Below are 24,724 nucleotides of genomic sequence, written 5' to 3'. Positions count from 1 at the left end.
TTTGCCATCTCCATGTTTCCCACCATTAATTTCCCGGTCTCATCCTCTAAGGGACCTACGTTTGCCTTAGCCACCCTTTTTCTTTTTATATAACTGTAGAAACTCTTGCTATCTGTTTTTATATTTTTTGCTAGTTTATTTTCATAATCTATCTTCCCTTTCTTAATCAATCCTTTAGTTACTTTTTGCTGTCTTTTGAAGACTTCCCAATCTTCTATCCTCCCACTAAGTTTGACTACCTTATATGTCCTTGTTTTTAGTCGGATACTATCCTTAATTTCTTTACTTAGCCATGGATGGCTGTCATTTCTTTTACACCCTTTTATCCTCAGTGGAATATATTTTTTTTGAAAGTTGTAAAATAACTCCTTGAATGAACACCACTGCTCATGTACCGTCTTACCCTTTAATCTATTTTCCCAGTCCACTTTAATCAATTCCGCTCTCATACCATCATAGTCTCCTTTATTCAAGCTCAGTACGCTTGTTTGAGAACCAACATTCTCACCCACATTTTATCATGGTCAATAGTGATAATGTTTAAATATATAACTTTCATTTATATAGCGCCATTAACATAGGAGCATTATCAAACAAAATTTGACACCGAGCCACATCGAGATATTAGGACAGGTGACCAAAAGCTTGGTCAAAGTGGTAGGATTTTAGGAGCGTCTTAAAAGAGGTAGAGAGGCGGCGAGGTTTAGGGAGGGAATTCCAGAGCTTAGGACCTAGGCAGCTGAAGGCACGGCCGCCAATGGTGGAGCGATTAAAATCGGGGATGCGCAAGAGGCAAGAATTGGAGGAGCGCAGAGATCTCGGCAGGTTGTAGGGCTGGATATAGGGAGGGTTGAGGCCATGGAGAGATTTGAAACCAAGAATGAGAATTTTAAAATCGAGGTGTTCCCAGAGCATGGGTGAAGGGAGAACGGGACTTGGTGCGAGTTAGGATATGGGCAGCAAAGTTTTGGATGAGCTCAAGTTTATGGAGGGCGGAAGATAGGAGGCCAGCCAGGAGTGGTGATTGAATTTAGTTCTTAATGAGGGGTGATGTTGGTATTGTTTCAGAATAGTCATGCAGGTTTCTTTGGGTCGAATGGCCATTTCTCACTACTTTTTATATTCTGGCATATTAATTTTAAGAATTTAAAAGCTGTCATCCAAAACTGCATCGTATAGTAAATCTATAAAGGTTATAATGCACCTTATGCTTATGCAATAGTGTTCAAACAAATGCAGATTTGTGTTGAGGTAATAGTCCCATGCCATCTGTGCTACAGGGGGCAACTAGTAATTGCACTCGGACAAAAACTTTCTTGATTGTGTATTTGAAACCAATACATACTCTTCACATGGCTTTCTACTATTGGCTATTCTACTACTGGCTATCTAATGGTGGCTTTTTAATCTTTTGTTGACCGCAATAATCTCAGAATTGTTCATTTATAGTGAAGTTTTGCATTTGCTTTTTACCAGTACCTTGCTTCATTTCAGAACGCTGGTATAATTTTATCCATTATTCTATTGCAGGGAGTAGTACTGCTTGTTTGGTTATTCTGGATCGTAGTAGTCATCAGTTGCACACTGCAAACCTGGGAGACTCTGGCTTTCTGGTGGTTCGAGGCGGAGAAGTGGTTCACCGGTCAGATGAGCAACAGCATTATTTTAATACCCCCTTCCAACTGTCAATACCACCACCCGAAGCAGAAGGTGTTGTCCTGAATGACAGGTAAAATACTAGCCTTGATATAAACGCATATGATAAATCATGACTATATCAAGTGCTACATAGTAGAAGAGTACAATTAATGACATTCAAATCAAAAAATCTAGTGATGCTTAGAATAGGACCACTTATTTTTAAGATTCTCAATGGCAAACCTACTTGGACTTTTTTCTCTTTTTGCTGAATTTTCTTTCCTCGTTGTTTAATCTGCTGAATTATGGATCCATCGATATTTATCAGCCACAGTACTTTGCCCGAGTCAACCTTGTGTTAACCTAGATGGTGAGCGTTGGCAGACTATTGGACCTTTAGGGATTGCAGGCGAGCTACATCCTGATACTTAATAGAAATGCACTTCTGAATTGGGGGAATCACCTGGACCTGGCTGATTTTTTTCCCTCCTCCTTCCCCCCCCCCCCTCCCATACTAGGGATACAAATCCATTATAGTACCCCTAATGCCACCTTGCTGAAACCAGCTAACTCGGGACTGAGCAGGTGGTTGCTATGTGGCTTTCTTTACCAACTTGATTGTTGCCAGGATTTCAGTGAAGTGTAACAGGCATCACCACCCAGCATGTACCACGTGGCAGTACACGAGTTGTTTTAAAAATTAGATTACTTTTGCAGTCTGTCTTTCACATACAGTGGAAACTGCTTAATTGCAACTGCTTGGGTCACCCTGCTGCTGATGCAATCCATGCATCGGCAGCCAGTTTGTTGTCCGCATTTTTACCGCACAGCTTTTTGTAAACAAGGTTGTGCCTCACTTTCCAGTGGCACAGGGATCCATTTCATGCTTTCCATGCTGAGTTCTTTGGGCAATGTTGAGGAAGAAAGAGGCAGTCTTTGTGATGGAGAGGAAATGAGGTTGGAAGCTCAGCTCAGGCTCAAATAGGATGCTTGATGTCTTGAACAGTCCAGTTCAACCTGGGACAGGAGAATGGTGAGTGTATATATAGCTTCTGGTTGGGGACGAAGATAACTGCTTCAGTGCTCCCAACGTTTAGCTGGAGGAAATTGCACTCTTGACAGCATAGAGACAGTTGAGCGGTGAGACAAGTGGTAGCGAGGTTAATCTGCACATCCGCATACAGGTGGAAGCTGACCCAAGTATGTGGATGATGTTGCCAAGTGGCAGCATGTAAAGGAGGGGGCCTTGGGGGACTCTGGAGAAGATATTACAGGGTTGGGAAGAGAAGCTGTTACTATAGATGATCTGGCAATGACTGGATAGGTAAGTCCACATCGTCCACAGGTCATTTCCACATCGTTCACCTGAGGAAGGAGGTAGCCTCCGAAAGCTTGTGAATTTAAAATAAAATTGCTGGACTATAACTTGGTGTTGTAAAATTGTTTACAATTGGATAGGTAAGAGTTGAATCAAGTTGAGGAAATCCACCAAACTGGACAACAAGAGAGGCGTTGTAGGAAGATGGTTTAGTTGACCGTGCAAAGGTTGCAGAGGGGACGAGGAGGGATCATGTACTATGGTCACAATCATAGAAAATGCATTCAGTTGGTTAGGACAGTTTTGGTGCAGTGGGAGGGGCAGAATACCGATGGGAGAGATTCAATTAGAGTTAATGGAGAGATGGGTACGGATGTGGGAGGTAACGTGTTCAAGGACTTTGGACAGGAAAAGGATTTTGGAGATGGCATGGTAGCCTGGAAGGTCGGATGAGTTGGGAGTGTTTTTTTTTTAAGGGTGGGAGGGGACGGTTTTGAAAGGGACCGGGACTGTGCCTGAGGAAGTCAGTTAGTATGGGGGCCAGGAAGGGAAGTTGGGTGGTCAGCAGTTTGGTGGAAATGGAGTCTGTAGGGGGTGGTCGTGTGTGTCAGCTTCACCTCTGACTTCTGAGCGGTCCGAATCGCTCCCACTCCCTGGGTTCTAGACCTTGGACTTATTTGGGGGTTGTGACAAAGTGCAGCAGATTTTGGTGCAAGAAACTTTGACCTTTATTCAAGAGAGGAAATACAACACAACAATCTTAACACTCTAATAAAATGGGGAACACCAGTACACGCGAGGGAAATTACAGTAGAAAGATACCTCACCCCTCCCAAATCCCACTGTACTAGTTAGGTTGGACTCTAAAGGACCAGGGATAATGCTCACCAAACGAAACCTTGACAGTAATTCACCCAGAGGTAAGTCAGAAATTGATTGTAGAGTGGAAACTTTGCGGATCTTCGGTTTTCTCCCGAGTTGGTTTTTCTTTGGTCGCAGTGGCTCAATATTACCCGGTTGGTTGTTTCGTAAGGCCCTTGTTGCCGCGAGGTGTCTGATGGTCACTGGGACTGTTGCTCTGGTTTCTTGTGTGTCGGCCTGCTTCTAGAGCTGCTGTCCTTCCCTGTCGAACTGCTTTCCTTGTTGTCTGCTGGAAACTGCTCTTCTTTCCAGACACAGGCAGAACCAAGACAAGCAGCCCACCACAGCCAGCAAGACAGACAGACAGACAGAGAGAGAGAGAGCTTTCGCCTTGTCGATGTCTCTCTTACAATGGTCTGTTTAAACAGTTTTTACAAAGTTCTTTGATGGCTTTTTGATGGTCCCAATCATATTGCAAATTGCTTCTCCCAATGGGTCATTGTTTTAATTCTGATTTAGAGCTTGTCACGTAAGGCTTCCTTTTGTATCCAACGTCCTAGGTGTTGGTGGTTTTGCTTTAAAAACAAAGGCATGGCCCCACGATGTCTGGAACAGTTACCTCTTTCAATGGGGGTGATTGTCGACCCCCTGCTGTCCGTTTTGCATTAAAACAGAGACATGTATGAAGCTCCACGGTGTGTGTTGATTTCGTCTGGTGACCTCTCACCTATCCTTCCATCTTAGGATTTTAGTCAGGGTCCACAGTTTTTCCATACTCAGGGAAAAGGTGAATTTCTATAGGGTTTTTCTCTGAGTTTATTGGGGGATCTGTGAATTTTGAGAATCTTACAGTCAAGGGAGCAGGAGATGTGTTGCATAGGCAAGATAAGGTCAGAGCATGTGGAGGAGATGGAAGAAAAACTAGAGACAGTTGTACACGGCTAGGGTGGGGCAGCTGTGGGAAAGTTCACTTGGGCAAGCTGAAGAGGTTGGGGGGGGCGGGGGAAGCAGCTGGACGGATGGTCTCTATTTTGGTGACAAAGAAATCCATGAACTTCATGATGTGAAGGTGGAAGGGACAGGAGACTATTGATCTTTTCTCTAAGATATTTTGATGGCATTCCATTCAACACATTTCCTAGTGCATGGACATGGGACACTTGTGGAGAAATGCTAGTTACTAAACAGCACATTACAACAGAAAATCTAGTGACTGAAAGGGACCCCACAATTTTAAGAGTTTAGTTAAGTTATTGAATATGATTAAGTCAGCCCACTTCACTGCAGCTGCTTTTTTTAAAAAAAAGGGTTTAAAAACAAGAGAAGGGTATTATGGATAACTCATCTGGTAATCTTATTTTGCTTTAACACCTGGCTTTGTGCTGTTCTGTAAAGTTGGAAAGACATACGTAGTCTCTAGCTCTTTCTGTCAACTTCTCCCCATTTGAATCAATATAGCCCTCCCCTTGAGCAGAGAATTAAACATTGGCCTTTCACCTCTAGGACAAGTTCAAATTCTGCCACTTTGTTGTTGGAATTGTCACACCCTATTTACATTGGAGGGGCTGAAAAGAAATCGATTGGACTTGAGCAAGCGAAGATAGGGGCTGTATCAGGGAGAGGGTGAAGGTTTTGAATGCCATCAGAATAGTTTGTTGTATTAACTTTTTTTTTTAAAAAGCAAACTGGATACTTGCCTAAGAGAATTGAAGATGATTAAATACTCCATGAAACCTTTTATAGCCTGGTGAATAAGTGGTTTCAGGTGAATAATGCAGATTTTAAATTGTGGATGAATATGCTGGACTTGCCTTCAGGAGCTTGGGAGAATTTTTTTTTAAATTCTCACCTGTTACAATGCTTTTCTTTCAGAATAAATGGCTGGGTAGAGTTCACATTTCCTTTGAAGGACTGGGCTCTAGCCTACTTTTGCAATATCTTCGTTATAGATCCAGCAATTATATTAGCATCTTACTGCATAAAAGATTATTACCCCTTCCCCTTAAGTACAGTTCTCAAGTGAACAAGAAAAAGATTACATTATAACACCAGGGTTGCTAAGCATTTTTTTAAAAACAAAATCACTGAGAAGTCAGAAATCATGGCTCTTCACAAATGAGACCATGTGATCCCCAGTTCACATTCCAGTCACTACTGAAATTTGCCAGCAGCACATAGTGTACAGCCAGGGAAAGTAAAACTGTATCTGGCACTGTTCCTGGTATGTAGCTGGGGGAAATCTAAAGGAGTGTGACACTGGAGAGTCTCCATATGGCGCCATTGATTATACAACAGAAATGGGCAAAATGTGCCAAAAAATAGTGGTTTACCAGACTGCAATTTAATTCACATAAGCAAACTAAATTTGTATGATGCTTATGAAGAAAGATAAATTGAATTAGCCTTCTGCTAGGGAATTAAGTCACTGTTCCCATGACAATTGATTGAAAATGCTTTTTCTGGCACACAAATTACTTGAATTGTATTTGCATTATTTCACTGAAGTATTTATGGAAAAAGATTTCGAAGTATTTATGGAAAAAGATTTCCAAGCATTTAAGCACCAGTAAGCACTACAACTTCAATGAATTCAAAGTTCAAGCCTAACCACTATTCCTGGTAGCCCATTCCTGCTGATAATCTGTTTTAAGAAATCATTCCTCAACTTGTTCTTCAACTTTTGTCTGCTGTCCTGGTGTATCTGAACATATTGTTTCAGATTTACTTTACCCTATCTTGTTAAGTATCTTTCATTCCTGTATAAGATCCCTAGCTTTTCAAGTTGTTCCTCAGAGTTCGTCCCTTTAGACGTCAAGGATCATTCTTGTTGCTCTCCTCTGCGTTGTCTCCAGGGTCTGGATCGTTCCCTGTTTCATGGCAACCAGACGTGTGCAGTACTCCATAGGACATCTTACAACTTCAGTATGATTTCCTGGGATTTGGACTCAACTGATTTGCCAAAAAGTTCTGCATCCTATTTGCTTTATTGCCTTTAGTTAGAAAATCTCCAATAAATCAGCAATTCCAAATTTTCATTTCTTTATAAATGAAAACACTTCACTGTTTTCAATGACTTGCACAGGAAATTTGAACTGTTGTAATTTTGACCATTATGTTGCATTTGGGTTCCAACAATAGTTGGAATATAATTTAGCTGCATAGCCATTTATTCTTGAGAATCTAACAACTTGAGAACTTGAATTATATTACTTCAGACATATTGATCTAATAAGGTATCTGTCTTCACAGCCCTGATGCTGCTGATAGCACCTCCTTTGATGTCCAACTAGGAGATATCATCTTGACAGCAACTGATGGTTTATTTGATAACATGCCTGACTACATGATCTTACAGGAGTTAAAGAAATTGAAGGTATTTTGCCATAAGTTTAGCCTGCTTTAAAAACTGTCAATTCATATTTAATGTAATCAGTGCAAAGTAAAAAATCCCTTAAAGTAGACCCCTACTCCATGCTAGAATTGACCATTTTGCAAGAAACTTATGTAGTGAACTGTAATTTTTCCACTGAGTCACTTGAAGTCCTGTGAAATCTAAGAGGACCCAGTATATTTCATATGAAAACTGTATGTAGAACAGTTCTAATTCATTTGTATAATCACCAACATAAATTCTTCCACGAACAGGACAATCAGGCAGCGTAATAGAATGTAATTGTTTCTCTCTTTTTCTTTCCATTAAAATTATTCCTTGATGTATTTAAGAGTGGTAACCTGGTGCAGTTTTATTAATACAGCTGAAACTGGATTTATCACCAAAAATGAGCATTTTTAATAAGGGTGTCCAATCCTCCAGCTGTGAGTACTGATTTAAAATCACTGAAAATGACTTTTTTAACAAAACAATACCGAACCATTTAATAGTATCAGTGGTGTACACTAGTCAGTTTCTTAGTAAATTAAATAATTTTTTATGTGAAAAAACTTTTAAAATGTGCCTACTAGTGCTTGTGCACCTAAGAAAATTAGTGCAATTTGAAGAGCCTTCCTGAACTAGCACAATCTCGCAATTTCAACCTGGGGGTAAGGCCAGTTTTGTTTGAGGGGCCTGATTTTGATTAATTGAATCTTGAACCAGTGTAAAAGATCATGGAAAACATGAATGTAAGTGGTTATGGGTGTAATTCACTAACGTTTAAAATTCCCCGATCTTTTGCGTTGGTTCAGCCAATTCTATCCAGATTGTGTTGATATAATCAGCGGAAACTTGACCAAGTTCTATTAATGTGATTTTCTTGTTTTTGTTAGGCATCACTCAGCTCAATTTACTAACTGGATCTCTTATCCCCAAACAGCTTCCAAACACAAAAATGCTTTTACTGTATTTTATGTATTCATGTCAGGGAATTACCTTGTTTGATACTGACTGGCAATCATGAAATTTTCAGTTATCGGATTTTCGGTTTAATGACCAGAGGACAGATTGTTTAACGTCAAAATACATCCTTACTACAGTTGTTCACCTGATGTGAAGCATGCGTTTACATACTTGTGCCTCTAAAGTATTTGATTTTACAGTATTTAAATGTAAAATGGAGCTGCTTGTAGAACAGTCTGGAATATATTGAGTACTGTACAGCAAAAATGCTTTCTGCCATTTGTTGAGGTGCTAGTTATTTGGTGCTTATTTGACATTCAGCATAAAGTTGTGATGGGAAATGGGACAAGAGCCAAATCAAGCTACAACTTGCATTTAAATAGCGTCTTTAATGTAGAAAAATGTTCCAATGTGTTTGAGATTTAAATTCTTTTTAAATGGATGTTTATCCAAAGGATATATTGGGTGAGGTGACTAAAAGCTTGGTCATAGAGGTTTATTTTAAGGAGGGCCTTGAGGTAGGCAGAAGACTTTAAGGAGGGAATTCCAGAGGGTGGGGCCTAAGCAGCTGAACGCATGGCTGCCAATTGTGGGACAAAAGGAAGTGGATGCACAGGAAGCCAGGGCCAGAACGGTTTTTCTAGGGCTTTGTAGTGTTGCCGGAGTTAAGGAGGGGGGGGGGAAAGTCATAGAGGGATTTAAACATGTAGATGAGAACTTTATATTTGAGGCATTGGGAAAGCAGGAGCCACTTAGTCAGTGAGGAGAGGGGTGATGGGCAAGCAGGACATGGTGCAGGATACGATACAGATAGCAGAGTTTTAAATGAGCTGATGTTTACAGAGGGTGGAAGATGCAAAGCTGGCCAGGAAAGCGTTGGAGTAATTGCCTGCAGACTCAATCAGGGCATGGATGAGGAGATCAGCTAAGGTTGGGGCAGAGATGGGTGGAGTTGTGGCGGTAGAAGCAGGCAGGCTTTGTGATGGAGAGGATGTAGGTTCTGCTGGATTATTTTATGAATAAATAACCATTACCAAATCTCATCACGTGTTCAATAAAAATGAAAATTGTTATTAGAATGACATCATCTTGCATTAGTGCCTTTAACGTACAAAAACGTCCCAAGAAATTTCAGGGATGTAATCAGACAAAAATGGACGTCAAGCCAAAGGATGAGATATTTGGAGGGGTGACCATTAGCTTAGTCAGCGGTGGGTTTTAAGGAGGGTCGTAAAGGACGAGAGTGAGATGGAGAAGGCAGGAGGATTAGGGAGGAAATCCTGGACCATTGGGCCTAGACGTCTGAAGGCACGACCACCAACAGTGGGATGAAGGGTGGGGGGGATGCATAAAAGACCAGAGTCAGCACATTGGAAAGTTTTTTTTGGAAGTGGGGTGTTGTAGGGCTGGAGGAGGTTAGCGATAGGGAGGGTTGTGGCTGTGAAGGGATAAACACAACGATGAGAATTTTAAATTTGAGGCGTTGGAGGATCTGGGAGCCAATGTAGGTCAGCAAATACAGGGGTGATTAGATGAGTTCGGCCTGATGCAGGATAGGATACAGGCAGCAGGCTTTTGGACGAGCTGAAGTTTAGAAGGTGGAGGATGTGAGGCTGGCCAGCAGAGTATTAGAATAGTCAACCTATTGAGGTGACAGTCATGAACAATATGGCATGAATATTTCACACATGCTAGACTGATGAACCCTGATTTCAGTACCAGTAATGGCAGTGTTCTTGTTGTTTAGCATGATCTTGATGGCTAAACTGAAACTTGCCTTCTGTACATTATTCCTATTATACAATTGGTTACAATATGAAAAGTAATATGGCTGTCTTTATTTTAATTGTTCACTTTATTATTCAAGTTGACTGCGGAAGAGCAGAGACAAAGTCGTACCATCTGACGTGAAAGCCATTCCTCCCATCCATCGACCTAGTTTTGTCTCGCAACCATCACTTTTTTTTAAAAAAACTTCCCCTTTCTTGAAGGCAGTGACTCGCATTGAGTGTCGTGGTTTGGACTTTTTAAAAACTTCTCAGAAGTACCAAGCTACCCACGAACAGGTGTCTCATTCCATTTCAGCAAGGTCTGTTAGCTTGTATAGCTCAGAGTTAACCATTACCCGATTTAGCAGAAATGGTGTGCATTGGGATTCATTATCTCACCGCGCCTCAATCTGGAAAATGTGAAACACTAGACACACTTCATACAGGCTAGATCAACGAATCCACTATCTACAATGTACAGGAAAGGATAGGGAAATGCTGTACATCAAAATAGTAACTTGTATATCTTTGGGACAATACAGAGTTGGTTGTAATCTCTTTTTGGCCGACACATTCTTGAAATCAGTCTCGTAATATGTAAGTCACATGCTAATAGAGTTCATGTCTAGCTGCTCTAGAGATCTAGCAGAGGCTGGTCAAACCTCTGGTTTTATACTTTTAATTACTTGCAAGATGGGACAGTTAATAATTCCTAATCAAAAACGGTTGCATAGATCCCCTTAAGAATATTATAGACAATCCCATAATCTAATGGGAAAATAAATGCAAACTCCGATCTAAGCATATTCAGTCTTTGTAGCTATATTAAGTTGATCTAGGAGCACATCATCTGGCTGCTTTCATGCAACTGGCTAGCCAATATTGGCCTGAAATTTCACCAGATTGATTCGTCTGACATAAAACAATTAACAAATTACGAACAAATCTCCAAATTGTCTAGTTTTTATTGAGTGTTAACTGTTTATCAGATGGCCCCTCTTGAGTATAGCCCATAGTTTGAAAGACCCAGACATTTAACCCCTGGTAGAACATAGCTGGTGTTTGTTTGGGGGGTAGGGGAGAGGTACAATGCTCAAGTGGCCATTCTTTGTGTGAGCTCATACTTGGTGCTAGTGACCTATTTCATCTTGAGCTTCACAGTCAACCCATACTGTCATCAGCTGGTACCATAACTCTGCACTTTCTAGAATGGGATCACTGGAGAATGATGAAGGGTGGGAACCCTCTTTTCCAGTCCAGGGTCACTGAGGCTAATTGTAGCACCCTTGCAGCTGTTCAGTTTGGCTAACTAAGAAGGCTGCAGTGTGCAGCACTGAAGAGACTTTGGAAGTGAAATTTGAAAATCAAACAGCATCCATTATATTATTGGGTAGGAATCTATCTCTGATGTGGGCCAAAATCTTATATAAATAATTGTATTTAAGGAGGAAATATTCTACTGTAAATCCTGTTTTTTTTTACATTTTGTGTAAAATATCTTTCTGCAATCTGAATGGTGAATGCTACCCAAACATTGCTGTCTACATTCATAATGTCATAGGAAGGGCAGTTGTACATGCATGCCTGTTTTGAGGGCATTAAGTTAGCTTATACACTAAGTGTATAGGTGCCTTTTTTTGTTTAGGATTTGGAGGAAGTTCTACTGAATTTCCTTTAGCAAGTTGGATTTCCACAAACAAGGGCTCTGTGTAATAAAGCATTGAGCAAAATTTAACTTTCTGTACACCTGGACTCTAAATGATTTTACTTGAGCCTTATTTACCATTGTATTCTGTTGATCACTGAAATTGATTTACATGGCACCATTTTGCTTCACCAGAATGTGCCAGACAGTATAAAATGCAGCATCAGTACTAGCTAGTGGGTTCTTTGGAGTGATTGTGTTCTTTTTAAATTACTTAATTAAATCTAATTATAACTGATTGCAGAAGACCAATTACGAGAGTATTCAGCAAACAGCAAGGAGCATTGCAGAACAGGCTCATGAACTCGCATATGATCCAAACTATATGTCGCCATTTGCACAGTTTGCTTGTGACAATGGACTGAATGTACGAGGTAAGGTCCCAGTAGTCATTACTATATAAGTACTTGGGTAGAAAATATTAATTGATATACATTGAACAGTTGGAGTGATTATTTCAAAATGATTTCTTGTACTCAGGGTGAAAAACTTTAATGTTGAGGACCTTGTACCAAATAGGAGTATCAAGTATATATTGATTAGGTATAAACTTAGCCTCAGAACAGGACCATTGCTGCACCATTATGGCGTTTCATGTCATACACCAGCTTTCTCTTTGACCTCTTAAGATTGAAATACCAATGGAAATAAGTCTGACACAATTATTTTTAGAACACACAAAATTATTCCCTGATTTTGTATCAATTGACAGTCTCACTCAAGATAATGGCTATTTGTAATTCAACAAATCACAAAGGCCTAAAAACTGTAATTTGTTGTAATTCCAGTACTGGACACTCGGCTAGCGATCTAGTTTATGTGTCAGTGACTAATTTTAACTTGTTTTATCAGTTCTTGAGTCAGTAGAGGATCACTTCATGGTGCTTTTTCTTTGTTTTTTTGGGAGTGTGGTAAGAAATGAAACTTGATCTGGTCATATCAGACATGGATAAGACAACAACTTAGAAGTCTACAGTCCATATATTCACTTGGTTCTTGCTGAAGAAGAAAATATAGTTTCTCAAATAGGGGACCCAGAAAGAAAAAACAAGGGATGTAAAGAGCCTGCTTCCAGAAGTTTAATATATTGTGCCATGGTATGGTTACAATTTTGCATCTTGTCTTTCCTGTGATCCTTCTGATTTTGGCAGAAGCCATTATATATGGAGAGGGGTCAAAATCTGAAGAAGTTTATGGTCTGTTGTTTAAAGGGGAAGAATATACTTCATCTGGTGAAGATAAAAGCCTTGCTTATATGAAAATTTGACTTGTATTGCAAATGACTGACCAGTTTTTTTTTTGTGTTCCAGGAGGTAAACCAGATGACATCACTGTTCTGCTATCAATAGTAGCAGAATATACAGACTAATTATTTCAAAGGCATGGACACTTTAACCTAAATATCCTATTCCACTGTTTCCTGCTGGCAGGACCTTGTTTTCCCGACTATAAAGGCTAGTCATTCCCACAACACAATTCCACTTCTGTTCCTACAAAAGTTTAATACTAAAAACCACTATTTTATCTATTTACTGCCAGCAAGGTTTTCTAAATTACCTTATAAATGTTCTTTACACAGGGAAAAAAAAATTGCAAAAAAAACCTCTTCCAGTAATGCTTCAATAGGTCAGTAGTTCAGAAGGAATGGTGGTCTGTTACGTTCTGAGTGTTGATGCCTAGTTTGTCAGTGTATGGTGGTGGTTGAATAATTTCTTGCTCGTCATTAAATTAGGTGCCACACACAAATTGGCACCAGCACTACTGCTTTAAAATCTTCAGTATTCCTTTCTGATGAGAAATGTAAAAATATTGAGAATCATTGCTGGTATATTTACACCCACCATAATGTAAAATTCAGCCCCCTAAGGAACTATCTGGGTGTATGACTTAATTTCTTGCCTCTAATAGTTAACTGATTAATTTTGTTGACAGCAGAAGGGCACAGAAAACTATTTTTGGGTGGACTAGCTTAGCTGCTCTGAATAGTTTTGTGTAGCGAACAATTGGCTATCAGATGTTTTGATGTGCAACCCATGGAGTGATTAAAGCCATGTTTAACTTTTTACATGATAAAATCAGGTAACTTGAGAAAGATGTCTTCAATGTAACTTGTTTTAATATTTTTCCTGTAGTCACGTTTGTTTCATTGTAGCTGTGCTGTATATAGTATAACTGTTCATTTAAGTCATTTATATGTACCATGTACATGTCATTTTACTATTTAAATAGATATGCTTGTAACAGGCATTTCATTTTATATTTTGTTAGTCACATGTAAACCAGAATGATTTGTACTCTATTCCTGGTTTTGCACAAATTGTTTGCATTTGTGTTCGGAGGTTGGATCTGAATTGTGGTTTTGTTTTCAGTTTTGCTGTCTGAATGCTTTGAACAGAATTGCTTTTTTTCTTAAATCCAGTATTTTGGTGAACGGCAGACAGTACAGATGCTTCAAGTTTCTTGTCCATTTCTGATGATTATACCATTATTGCTTAAAATTATTCAAGAAACTTTCTGGTTATCAAAACTTGCAAGTTTGACTGGGAAGGAGATGGTTTCTCTACTAAATTTTTGGCAGTTATTTGTTCTACAATATTGAAGTACAGAAATGCATTTGCCCAGATTGGAAAATGAAGCAACACTATCTGCAAAAATTTGTTTATTTATGTATGTCTTGTAAATACTGCATTAAATTAGGATAATAGTTCAATTATTTTTCCAAAGAAAAATTCTCCCTTTTAAAAACTTATGTTGTGATATACAAAATAGTTAATTTTCACACAAAAGCCAGAATAGAGCTTCAAAACAATTCAATAGTAGTCTTCCTTTTATTTCTAATTTGAATTTGTCTGTGGAATTATTGGAGTTGTCTGTATGCACTGAATCTTGTTTTGAACTTTCCTAATTGTGGAACATAAGTTTTGTACAGATTTACCCAACTTGATGCAAAAATGAAGGTAGCTTACTTTAAGTTTCAACAGTCAATCTTCTTTAGGTTAATATGCTTGCTTATAGATTATGCGCATTGACCACATTCTTGGTAGGAAATTAAAGTTACTTTGACATGAGGCCTTACATTTTACCAAAAAAAACACGTGGTGGCAGAATCCACCAGATGTTTGGTCTACTTAGAGCTTTAGTTCCTGTTTTTTTTTTAAGAGGGTATTTTTGTATGAATAGATCCAAGTATAAAGATTTTTTGTAAGTGTGAAGATCAAATAAACTGTTTGCCACACTTCAATGCTGGATTGCAAAATAAAATTGAAGCATGATTGTATTATTCCTATTGGGAATATTCCCTTCACGTCCCTTTCTCTTGGTCCCGAGTACACACCAAAGACCAGAATGCATTTTTCTCTTCCTTTTCCCCCCACAAAAAACCTATACTGTGTTTAAGCAATACTGTGCTGAAACATTTTTTTAAAATCTGCTTTGGGCTAGTGTTTTAATTTTAGACTCTTCTATAATGCACTATATTTGTAGGAGATTATGCTCTACTAGAGCCAAGTCTCTCTCTTCCTTTTAAAAAAAACTATTGCTCCTTGCGCACAAATAAATATAATTGGACAGTCTTGTTTACATGCCTTTGACAATATTCTTCAAGGCAAGCTAACTTTTTTGAAGGATAATTCACACAATTAGCAGTGAAAATTCACATCTTGTGTCCTTCATCAAGTTGGTTTGTTTTGGAGAAAGCACAGAAGAATAATGTGTGTGTGTGTGTATACATATGAAGTATATAACTTGGCAAGAAAAGGGTACACTCCCCCTCTCAATGAAAGGGGATGTTTTTGATCACCTAAGTAACTGTAGCTAGCATATGCTTCAACTGTAACGTAAATATAAATGCAGGAATAGGTGTGTACATATGTTGGAAAGCTGTACAAATGATATATTTAATAAAAGTATAGTATTTATACTAAAGTGTTGATTTTATTTCTTCCAATATGTGTGAATATTAAGAAATGGTAAGATTTCTCTCCAGAGTATATTTAAAAGCAACACATCGTGTATAGCTCAAAATTATAACCTAATTTTTCAGTCTCGAGTACAATTTTATTACACTACTATAAACACACATCTATATAGGTAAATATGTACTTATCTCTTGCATAAACAATCATTTTATTGCCTTAATAACTTACAATTTTTTAAAAAGTACTAATATTAAAGCAAATATTAACTTTTAAACACCATTGGATTTTGTTTATTGAAAAGTATCATGTAGTATCTTTCATCAATGAGACACCATATAGTGGAATATCATTCTCAAAGTGACATACTGATATGAATACAATTTAGAGAACCTGTATTAATTTCTGTTGGTGCTACTTCAAATTTAAATACAAAGCAAACCTCTGTTGGTTTGAATTCCAAATTGTGCAGCCTATAAATAAAATGCCACTTGTTATCTGGTCTGGACAGATGTGCAATACATTGTTACCTTTTGAAACCTTTAGTGAACTGGAACAGAAACATATAGCCTATATATCAAACACCTGAACAAACTGAAAATTAAGAAGTTTGTATCACATTGGTTAAAATTAGTAAATCATCTAGATATATTTGTCAGGTATTGAAAGGAAAATCAACTTCTCACTTCTGGTCCAAGGGATGAACCCTGTTACCCCATGGCAAGTTATCGATAATGTGTGTCCCCAGCAAGGCAATGTCCTGACCCTATCCCTCTCATTTTATTTATATCTTTTCTCCCCTCTGTCTCTGTACAACAACAACAAAAAACAGAAGGACAAGATGCTTTTAGTTACTTGTTTTTTCTAGTGACTAGTTACAAAGCACTAGTAGAATTTATCTACCATCCTTCTTGGCTAGAGAGTGGCACTGGGATATTTTAAACAGGATAATTTGATTTTTTTTTTAATGCTTGTTTTCTTTCAAAATGAACATGTTGTCAAAAATGATCAAATTGGAATATTTTCACACTTGTAATCTTGACCTTGGGAGCAAAAATGCTGTGGAATAAACCTAGCTAGTTTCCAGGGATGCCTTATAGAATTGGTGTTGATTAAAATCCAAGACAAAATGTCATACCAGTGTAAGAAAATCCTCCTCCCCATGTTTTCTTAAATTACTAAGATAACACAACCCAGTTCAAACTGACCACCTGCATTACACAGCCATTACAAACCCGTTTGCAGTATAAATAAACATGCTGCACAGTACAACCATTGCACATCATCTTGGATTTCTGTTATTTAATTTTAAATGCTATGTTCTCAAGGTCAACATTCAGTAAGCTTTACTGCTGATTGAATTTCAAAAGAAGGGATTTACATTCCCATAATTTAATTTGTTCCAATTTCAACTCAAAACACATTCATCTCTTCAGCCAACTGGTGGTTCTAAATGTCAAATCTACACATGTATTAAGCTTGAAAAATTGAAGTTTCAAGGTTATGTACTGGTTATCTTTTTGTCCTACATGTTCCATTTGCTGTCTAATACTCAGCACTTCGCTGCCAACTTGCACCATATTTACAGGAACTTTTCACAAACTTGATTGTGTAGAATATACATGTTTACAGTAGGTACTGAATATCCAAATACTTAGCTGGAAACAACTTTGACATTTTTCCAGAATTAATCATTCACACAAGCAAATGTAGAATGGTGTTACAGCATGCCCAACTGTGCTGCTGTATGTATGCAGTTTTTAAGGGCTAAGTCAGTAATAGACTGTTTGAATTCCAAATTAGTTGAATGCAGTCTATTAGCAGTAATCTTTTCTGCTATGCTGTTCCTATGCTACAAAGTTTCTACTGCTGTGAATAGCAAAACACAATGCTCCAGTGGCAGTGCAAGATATCACGTGAGTCTTATTTTAGTTGTACAGGCTGTGGAGCTTCAATTTTGCTCTAGCAAAGCCTGCACACATAATGGGCCAAATGGCATCATTCTCTGCTGTAAGCATCTATGGTTCTAATTTTAAGTGCTCAGTTATAGGAACCATTCTAAGTCAGTTGCTAGAATTTTTCACAGCCACATACTAATTATTTATATTTTGTCACCTGCTCAAAGCATACATGTTGCATTCCTCACCTCTTCCAAAAGTTTTGGATAATGCCACAAGGTATCCTTATTCTAATCATGACTAAGGATTCTTAACCTATTAACTACAGTACATTATATTTTTAAATAAGTTGAAATGTAATGTTGGAACCATTGGCAATTAAACTTATTTTAAAAACCTGTACTTGTCTTTCCTTGAAGTGTATACAGCTCAAATATCCCACAAATCTAATACTCCCATTTATAATAGCAACTGGATAACTGATTAGACCTGAGTCTGCCAAGGTTACTTTTACCTGAATGGTTTTCTCAAAAAATTACATTTGTTACACCACTTTGTAAATGTCTCAAACTGATTGCACTTCAAAATTTTATTTTGTGAATGAGTCCTGTAAACATAAGCAGAAAATGCTCACAAACTCCAGATTCTTCATTCTGCATTTGTCTTGGCTTCAACTATACCTATAGATTTAACGGTGGGACCAATTAAGAGGTAGTACAGTATAAACAGTTGCTGTCTTTGTTACCACTGTATCTGCCCCATAATTCCTTTCCCTAAAAACCATATGCACACAAACTTTAATACAAAAACTGAGATTGTTTCAATAACTGCTGTACACCAACCATTGGGGCATAAAATACCTAATGAGGAATATGTAGTGAAAATACTGGTTACTACTGAAATCTTGGGTGGGAGCTAGTATGTTTTGAAAGCTTTTCAGTCTAAACTATAATGTTGCTCTGCTAAATACACAGCCTTGGGGCAATGAAAATACTATTGCTCATTTGTGGCAGAGTGGCAAATCTTAACAAAAAGCACAATTACTGTAATAAGTCAAAAAGTAATAGTTGTTTTAAAGCTCTCATCCATTTTTTCCCCTTTCTCCCTGCCCCCCCACCCCCCAAAAAAAAATTGCAGTTTAGAGTATCACAAGTTTTCCCTTTTGGAAGATAGCTAATGTATAAATACACCTATAATTAGAAAATTTGTGCTAAATTGGTGAAAGCATTTGCCTGACACTGATTTGTTTCTTTGTGATATAGGTTTGATTTTGGTTAAATTTGGATCATAAACTTTTTTTAATTTGTGAAATGTTGAAATTTGAATGCTCAGTGAGAGTGGTGATTCAGATTTCAAGGCTTTAAAAGAAAAATGAACTAAAAATACAAAGTGATGTCTAAATGCTCTTCTGTGAGCTGAGTTTAAGGATCCAGAACTTGTGTGACCAGTTTACATGCTGTAGCTCTCCTATAAGGCATTATTTAATCTCATAGAATGACTTTCTCACGACTCTTGATGTTAGAGTCCATAAGTTCAATATCATGTGAATGGTTGTGATGTTTAACAATAACATTTCAACTTAAAATGCATACAGTCTTTGCTATGTGCCCTTTTGTACTTCTCTGGAAAAAGTGTACCAGGCTAATAAGGAAGTTTGGATTCCATAGCTGCAATTATTGAAGCGCTACAAGATTTCTCCTTCAGTAAGCTTTTTTTCCTCTAAAACTGCCCTTCAGTTTTCCAGATCCTGAAGCTGTTTAGTAAGAATACTCTCAGGCTTCCACTCTTGCAGCCTTAGAATTTCTGCATAGATTCTCCTTCCTTTATATCATCCTCTTCACTGCCGGCTGCTAGGCTCACTAATGTTTGATAGCAGTTTTTCTGATGTTTGGACAACACAGCACTGAAGAACAGTGAGCACAACTGCTCAATTTTTTGGAGAGAACAGAAATGTCAATACATATCAGAGAAATATCAACTGAGCCTGTAAATTTATGTAAAATGATTTACTAGAAAAGACTTGCATTTATATAGCACCTAATTGCTTTTCTCAAAACATATATATGAATGTTCTGAATATGAACAATAAGGGCACAATATCAAAATTTGCAGGTGACAGGAATAAGGAGCATGGTTAACAGAACAGGATTAAGGTTACTAGATTGAAAAAATAATGGATAGATGAAATTTAATGTGGAGAAATGTGATGCATTTTGGAAGAAAGTGAGAGAAAATACACTACATGGTAAAACTTTTAATGGAGTAGAAGAGCAGAGACTTGGGGGTTCAGATACATAAATCTCTGCAAGTGGGAGGACAAGTTGATTTAAAAAAAATAAAATCAGCATATGTGATCCTAGGTTTTATAAGTAGGAGCATAGAGTACAAAAGCAGAGAGATAGTGAAAAACCTATACAAATCATTAGTTAGGCTGCAGTTAGAATATTGTGTACAGTTTTGAGTGCCCTACTTCAACATCACAAAGGGTACGGAAGAGATTTACTAACCAGATACTCGGGATGAGAGGCTTTTGTTATGAGGAGGGACAGAGAAACAGAGGTTCTATTCACTAGAACAGAGGAGATTAAGAGGGGGTCTGATAAGTTATTCAAAGCCCATCAATTTTGATATGGTACATAGGAGGAAAACTATTTCCATTGATTAATGAGTCAATAACTAGAGGACATAAATTTAGGATCATCAAAAGAATGAAGGTAGAGGTTAGGAGAGTTCTTTCCAATGCAAAGGAATGTTGTTATGGAATTCCCTAGCAGAAACAGTGCTGGAAGCAGAATCCATAATAGTTTTCAGAAAGAAAATTGATAAATATTTGAAAAAGGAAAATTTAAAAAGGTAATAGGGTCAGGGGAATGGGACTAAAGGGATAGCTCCTGTGTTGTGATATTTTATGTATCTAATCAATCTCTCAAGCATGGCTAAGCACTTCACCTATAAATGACTTTGAAGTGCAGTGACTGTGATATAGACAAGGGGAGCAGCCATTTTCTGCACAACATCCTTAGAAACAGGAATGATGAGAATGACCAGTTATCTTTTTTTGGGTGTTTATGTCTGGAGAGAAATGTTGGCCAGACACCAGCAGAACTTCTTGCTCTTCGTGTAGTGCTATGAGATCTTTAACAGTCATATGAACCACCAGATGGGTTTAATGTCTCATCCTCGGCACTTCTTTCGCACTATTGGCTTGAATCCATAACCTTTCCAGTCAAGCTGATACTAGGAATTTTCCATAAACATACAAGTCTAATATTTTTTGAAGTTGTTTTTCTGTCCCATTTCTCTGCTGAAGGAACCAACTCTTTGTAGGGCATATTTCCACAGGCCTAGGAAGCACTCTGGTCAGTTGTTGAAATGCAACCCTGGGAGTTTCCATCTTTCTCTCCAGTTGCCATGAATTCTCAGTTTCAGATCAAATAAGGCATGGAAACTTCCTGCTGATCACCACTTACCACTCTTCTAACTGACAATCAGTACTTCTCCATATTGAAGATCATTTGGAGGAAGCATTTCTGAAAACAAGGGCACATAATTTACTCTGGGTAGGGGACTTCAATGTCCAAGAGCGGGTTGGTAGTATTACCAATGGCTGTTAGCTGAGTCCTTAAGGACGCAGGTGCCAGACTGAGAATATGTCTGGTGGTGAGGGAACTAACTTGATTTTGTCCTCAGCAACTTACCTGTTTCAGACATACCTGCCTATGATAGCATCAGCAGGCGTGACCACCACACAATCCTTAAGAAGATACGGTCTCATCTCCACAGTGAGGATACTCTCCATTGTGTAGTGTGGCACTAGCACTGTGCTGAGTGAAACAAACTATGGACAGATCTAGCAGCCCAAAAGTGGGCATCCATGAGGTGCTGTTGGCCATTAACAGCAACAGAATTATATACCAACACAATCATTAACCTAATGGCTCTGACTCTCCCTCACAGTTCAATCACCATTACACTGGGAGACCAACCCTGGTTCAATGGGTAGTGTAGAAGGGTATGTCAGGAGCAGCAACAGGCATACCTTAGAATGAGATATCAACCTAGTGAAGCTACTAATTAGACTACCTGCACACTAAACACCAAAAGCAGACAAGAGTTAAGCAGTCTCATAACAAACAGATTATATCAAAGCTCTGTAACAATACCACATCCAATTTAGAATTGTAGTGGACTAACATGAGGCTCCACAAACATCCCCATCCTCAACCATAATGGAGTTCAGCATGTGAATGCAAGAGACAAGGCTGAAGTGTTCCAAGCATTTTAAGCCTAAATGACAAGTGAATTATCCTTATTCAGCTTCCTTCCAAGATCCCCACATCATAGATGACAGTATCTAGCCAATTCAGTTCACTCAACATGACATTAAGAAATGAGTTCACAGGACATAATGAAGTCAATGGGCCCTGACAACATCCTAGTTGTAGTGTTGAAAACCTGTGCACCAGAACTAGCTGTCCCTCTCCCCTGCCAAGCAGTTCCAGTGCAGCTGTATGATTGGCATCTAACAAGATGATGTGGAAAACTGCCCAGGTATTTACTATCCACAAAATAACAGGAAAAATCTAACCTAACTATTTGCTGCCCTATCAGACTCCTCCCAATCATCAGTAAAGTGATGGAAGGAGTCATCAATGGTGCCATCAACATCCCCCTATTCATCAATAACTTGCTCATCAATGCTCAATCCAGGTTCCACCTGGATCATGTGGAAGTGCATGAAGGGATACTTGACCATATTAACTCTCTATTAATTCACTTAACTCACATAATAAAGTTTCTCACGAAAACACACAGACGCACAATTGTGTAATTACTTTGAGTTTCTCACGTTGATAGCTGTCCTCCCTTTAGATAGGGAGGTAGCTGACTACAGGAATAACTGACCATATTGCCTTGAGACTAGCTACAGACCTACTGATAATAAAAGACAGAAATGTAGGGGAAAGCACTTTCCCAGGCCTGCGTCCAAGGTATCAAGATGGCTATGGGAACTCGAGGGTGGGTTCCCTATTTTGATTGACCAACTACCTGAGCCAATAAAGAATGTACGTGTACGCCCATATTCTGTGACAGGTGGGCGTTGTTACTGAGTTGTATAAATGTGAGCTGTTTCTTGAACGGCATTGAATAGTAATAAGTAATATTAAGATTCTACAGTTTCTTGGAGGTTCCACCGAGATCACTTGTGATCCCCGGTAAGTACGGACACAGGTTGTTATTACAACTAGGTGTTCTGCGCAAGCCGCGGACGCACTGCGATTAGTAAATGTATGCATTAACTGACGTGACTAATTCTTCTGTTTGCCTTTAGGAATCGAAAGGCGATCATAGGAAATGTGTTTCGTATAGACAAGGGAAAAAAAAGGAAAAGGAACTTGTCAGATTACTCAATATTGTCAGCTGCGGTGTTGTAGTAACGGGCTGAGAGAGAACAATAACGGAGTAGATCTGTGAAACCGGTAAGGTAACTAGAGTGACGTTGAGGCTGCTGTATAGAGCCGACAGACGAGCACTACTGGAGAGGCGCCAGAGAAAAGGTAACAAAGTTACAGATTTTTAGAGTAAAATTAATATTCGGAACTGAGTGAAATTATAATTTGAACAAGTCTGTAGTGGCGATAAATGCAGACTGGTGTTAATGTCACGTAGTGTTAAAGAATACAAGAATCTTGTATAAGTCAGCTGATCCAAACAATTGCAGATGTTTCTCTCACGCACCTAGCCTGAGCTGGTTATTAAGAGGGTTTTAACCCCACTTGAAGGCCAGGACCCTAAAGTAGGTGTAGAGAACACATGACGTCTTGTCCGATCAGCAGAATTATCAAGTATAGAATTGTGATAGAGTTAAGATAGGCCTTGATTGTTGTGTAATTACAGTGTGAAGGATTGTATGAACTATAAGCCATGGGCACCAGCGCAAGCAAAATCCCTCCAAAGGGAACACCTGCTGCTTACATGTACAAAAACTTTGGAAAAGAAACAACTGAAGAGTTAATAGTTTGGTCAAAATGGACCAAGACTAGGAAATATCCCTTTCCCGAAGATGGTACATTTAATATGGATAGAATTAAGTGTTTAGAAGAATGTTTAGAGGACAGAGACCCGAGAAAGAAAGGTGAAAAAGGGGTTAAGTGGGCGGCATTCTCAGATTGGAAGAAAGAGGCCGAATCGAGGCACGAACAAAGTAAGGCGGCCAGTAAAGCCAATACTAAACAAGATATAAAAATTAAACAAATGTTAATAAAGAAACAGCTGCCGTTAGCTGTGCCATTATATCCTGCCATACCCACTGCCCCAGACGAAGATGACGATTATTTCATAGGACAGATGCGAGCCCCGCGAAACCCTCCAGCTTATCAAGAGCAGGCACCCACACTGCCTGAGAACGAAGGGAACCCCGTTAACTCTTCAAATCCCCCACCTCCACTTAATCTTGAGGGCGGCGCTACTGGTGGGACAGCTGCCCAGACACCCTCCCAGACTGCGGGCCCAAGTCAGGGTACCCGGGGTGCCAGAAGTCGTAGAGAGGCGAAGGAGGGAGATGAAGGGGAATTTAAGCCCACCTCAGCCAAAACACAACTGCCTTAAGTCGTTTCCCCAATGTCCATGCTGCAGACGGAGACCCAGTTTCCGTCCACCGTCCATGGGATAGCCACCGAATTGAGAGGAATCATTTAGGACTTACCGGACCCCTCCAAAGACTTAGAAAAATCTAATGACCAATTGAAAACGATAGTCATTTGTCACCAACCAACCATAGTAGATATGGATCAGTTGTTACGCGCATGGTTGAAAGATAATAAATATAAAAGACTGTGTGAGGGCGATGAAAGTTTTGCCCTTATCCGAAACCATAGGGCAGCTAACGGATCGGACGAGACAGTGGCAGATAATGCATTCTGCCAAAATTTGTATGAAGTAATGCACGTAAAATTCCCAAAGAAAACAAATTGGACTAAGATTACAGAAACCAGTCAAAGGAAAGATGAGGATATTGAGGATTATATAGAAAGAATGGAGAATATTTTTGACCAGTGTTCTGGTATGGCTAAAGATGCATACCAAGTACCACTCGTTAACTCCCTCATTAATGGACTCAGACCAGAATTAAAAGACCCACTGACTTTGATATGCCTAGATTGGAGACACAAAACTGTGCCCCAATTGACGTCCATTCTAAGGAATGTCCAGGATCGTAGTAGAGAAAGCAAAGAAAATAAAAGTAAAACTTCAATGTACGCAGAAACAAAAATGACTCCAAATG

At 38.8% G+C, this 24,724-nt stretch overlaps 1 protein-coding gene across 1 annotated transcript in view; it reads left to right on the top strand.

Moving 5' to 3' along the window:
- Window positions 1–15,551, top strand: part of LOC137342143 (protein phosphatase PTC7 homolog) — a 32,296-nt gene extending 16,745 nt beyond the window's left edge. The window contains exons 3-6 of the mRNA XM_068005846.1: window positions 1,531–1,729; window positions 7,067–7,190; window positions 11,872–12,001; window positions 12,938–15,551. Of these exons, the coding sequence (XP_067861947.1) occupies window positions 1,531–1,729; window positions 7,067–7,190; window positions 11,872–12,001; window positions 12,938–12,996 (512 nt within the window). The 3' untranslated portion in view covers window positions 12,997–15,551. The remainder of the gene's footprint in view (window positions 1–1,530; window positions 1,730–7,066; window positions 7,191–11,871; window positions 12,002–12,937) is intronic.
- The last annotated feature ends 9,173 nt before the right edge of the window (window positions 15,552–24,724 follow it).

This window comes from Heptranchias perlo, chromosome 25, assembly GCF_035084215.1.
Source record: "Heptranchias perlo isolate sHepPer1 chromosome 25, sHepPer1.hap1, whole genome shotgun sequence".
Taxonomy (NCBI): Eukaryota; Metazoa; Chordata; class Chondrichthyes; order Hexanchiformes; family Hexanchidae; genus Heptranchias; species Heptranchias perlo.
Note: the sequence above shows the minus strand (reverse complement) of the source record. Positions and strands in the feature narration are given on the sequence as shown.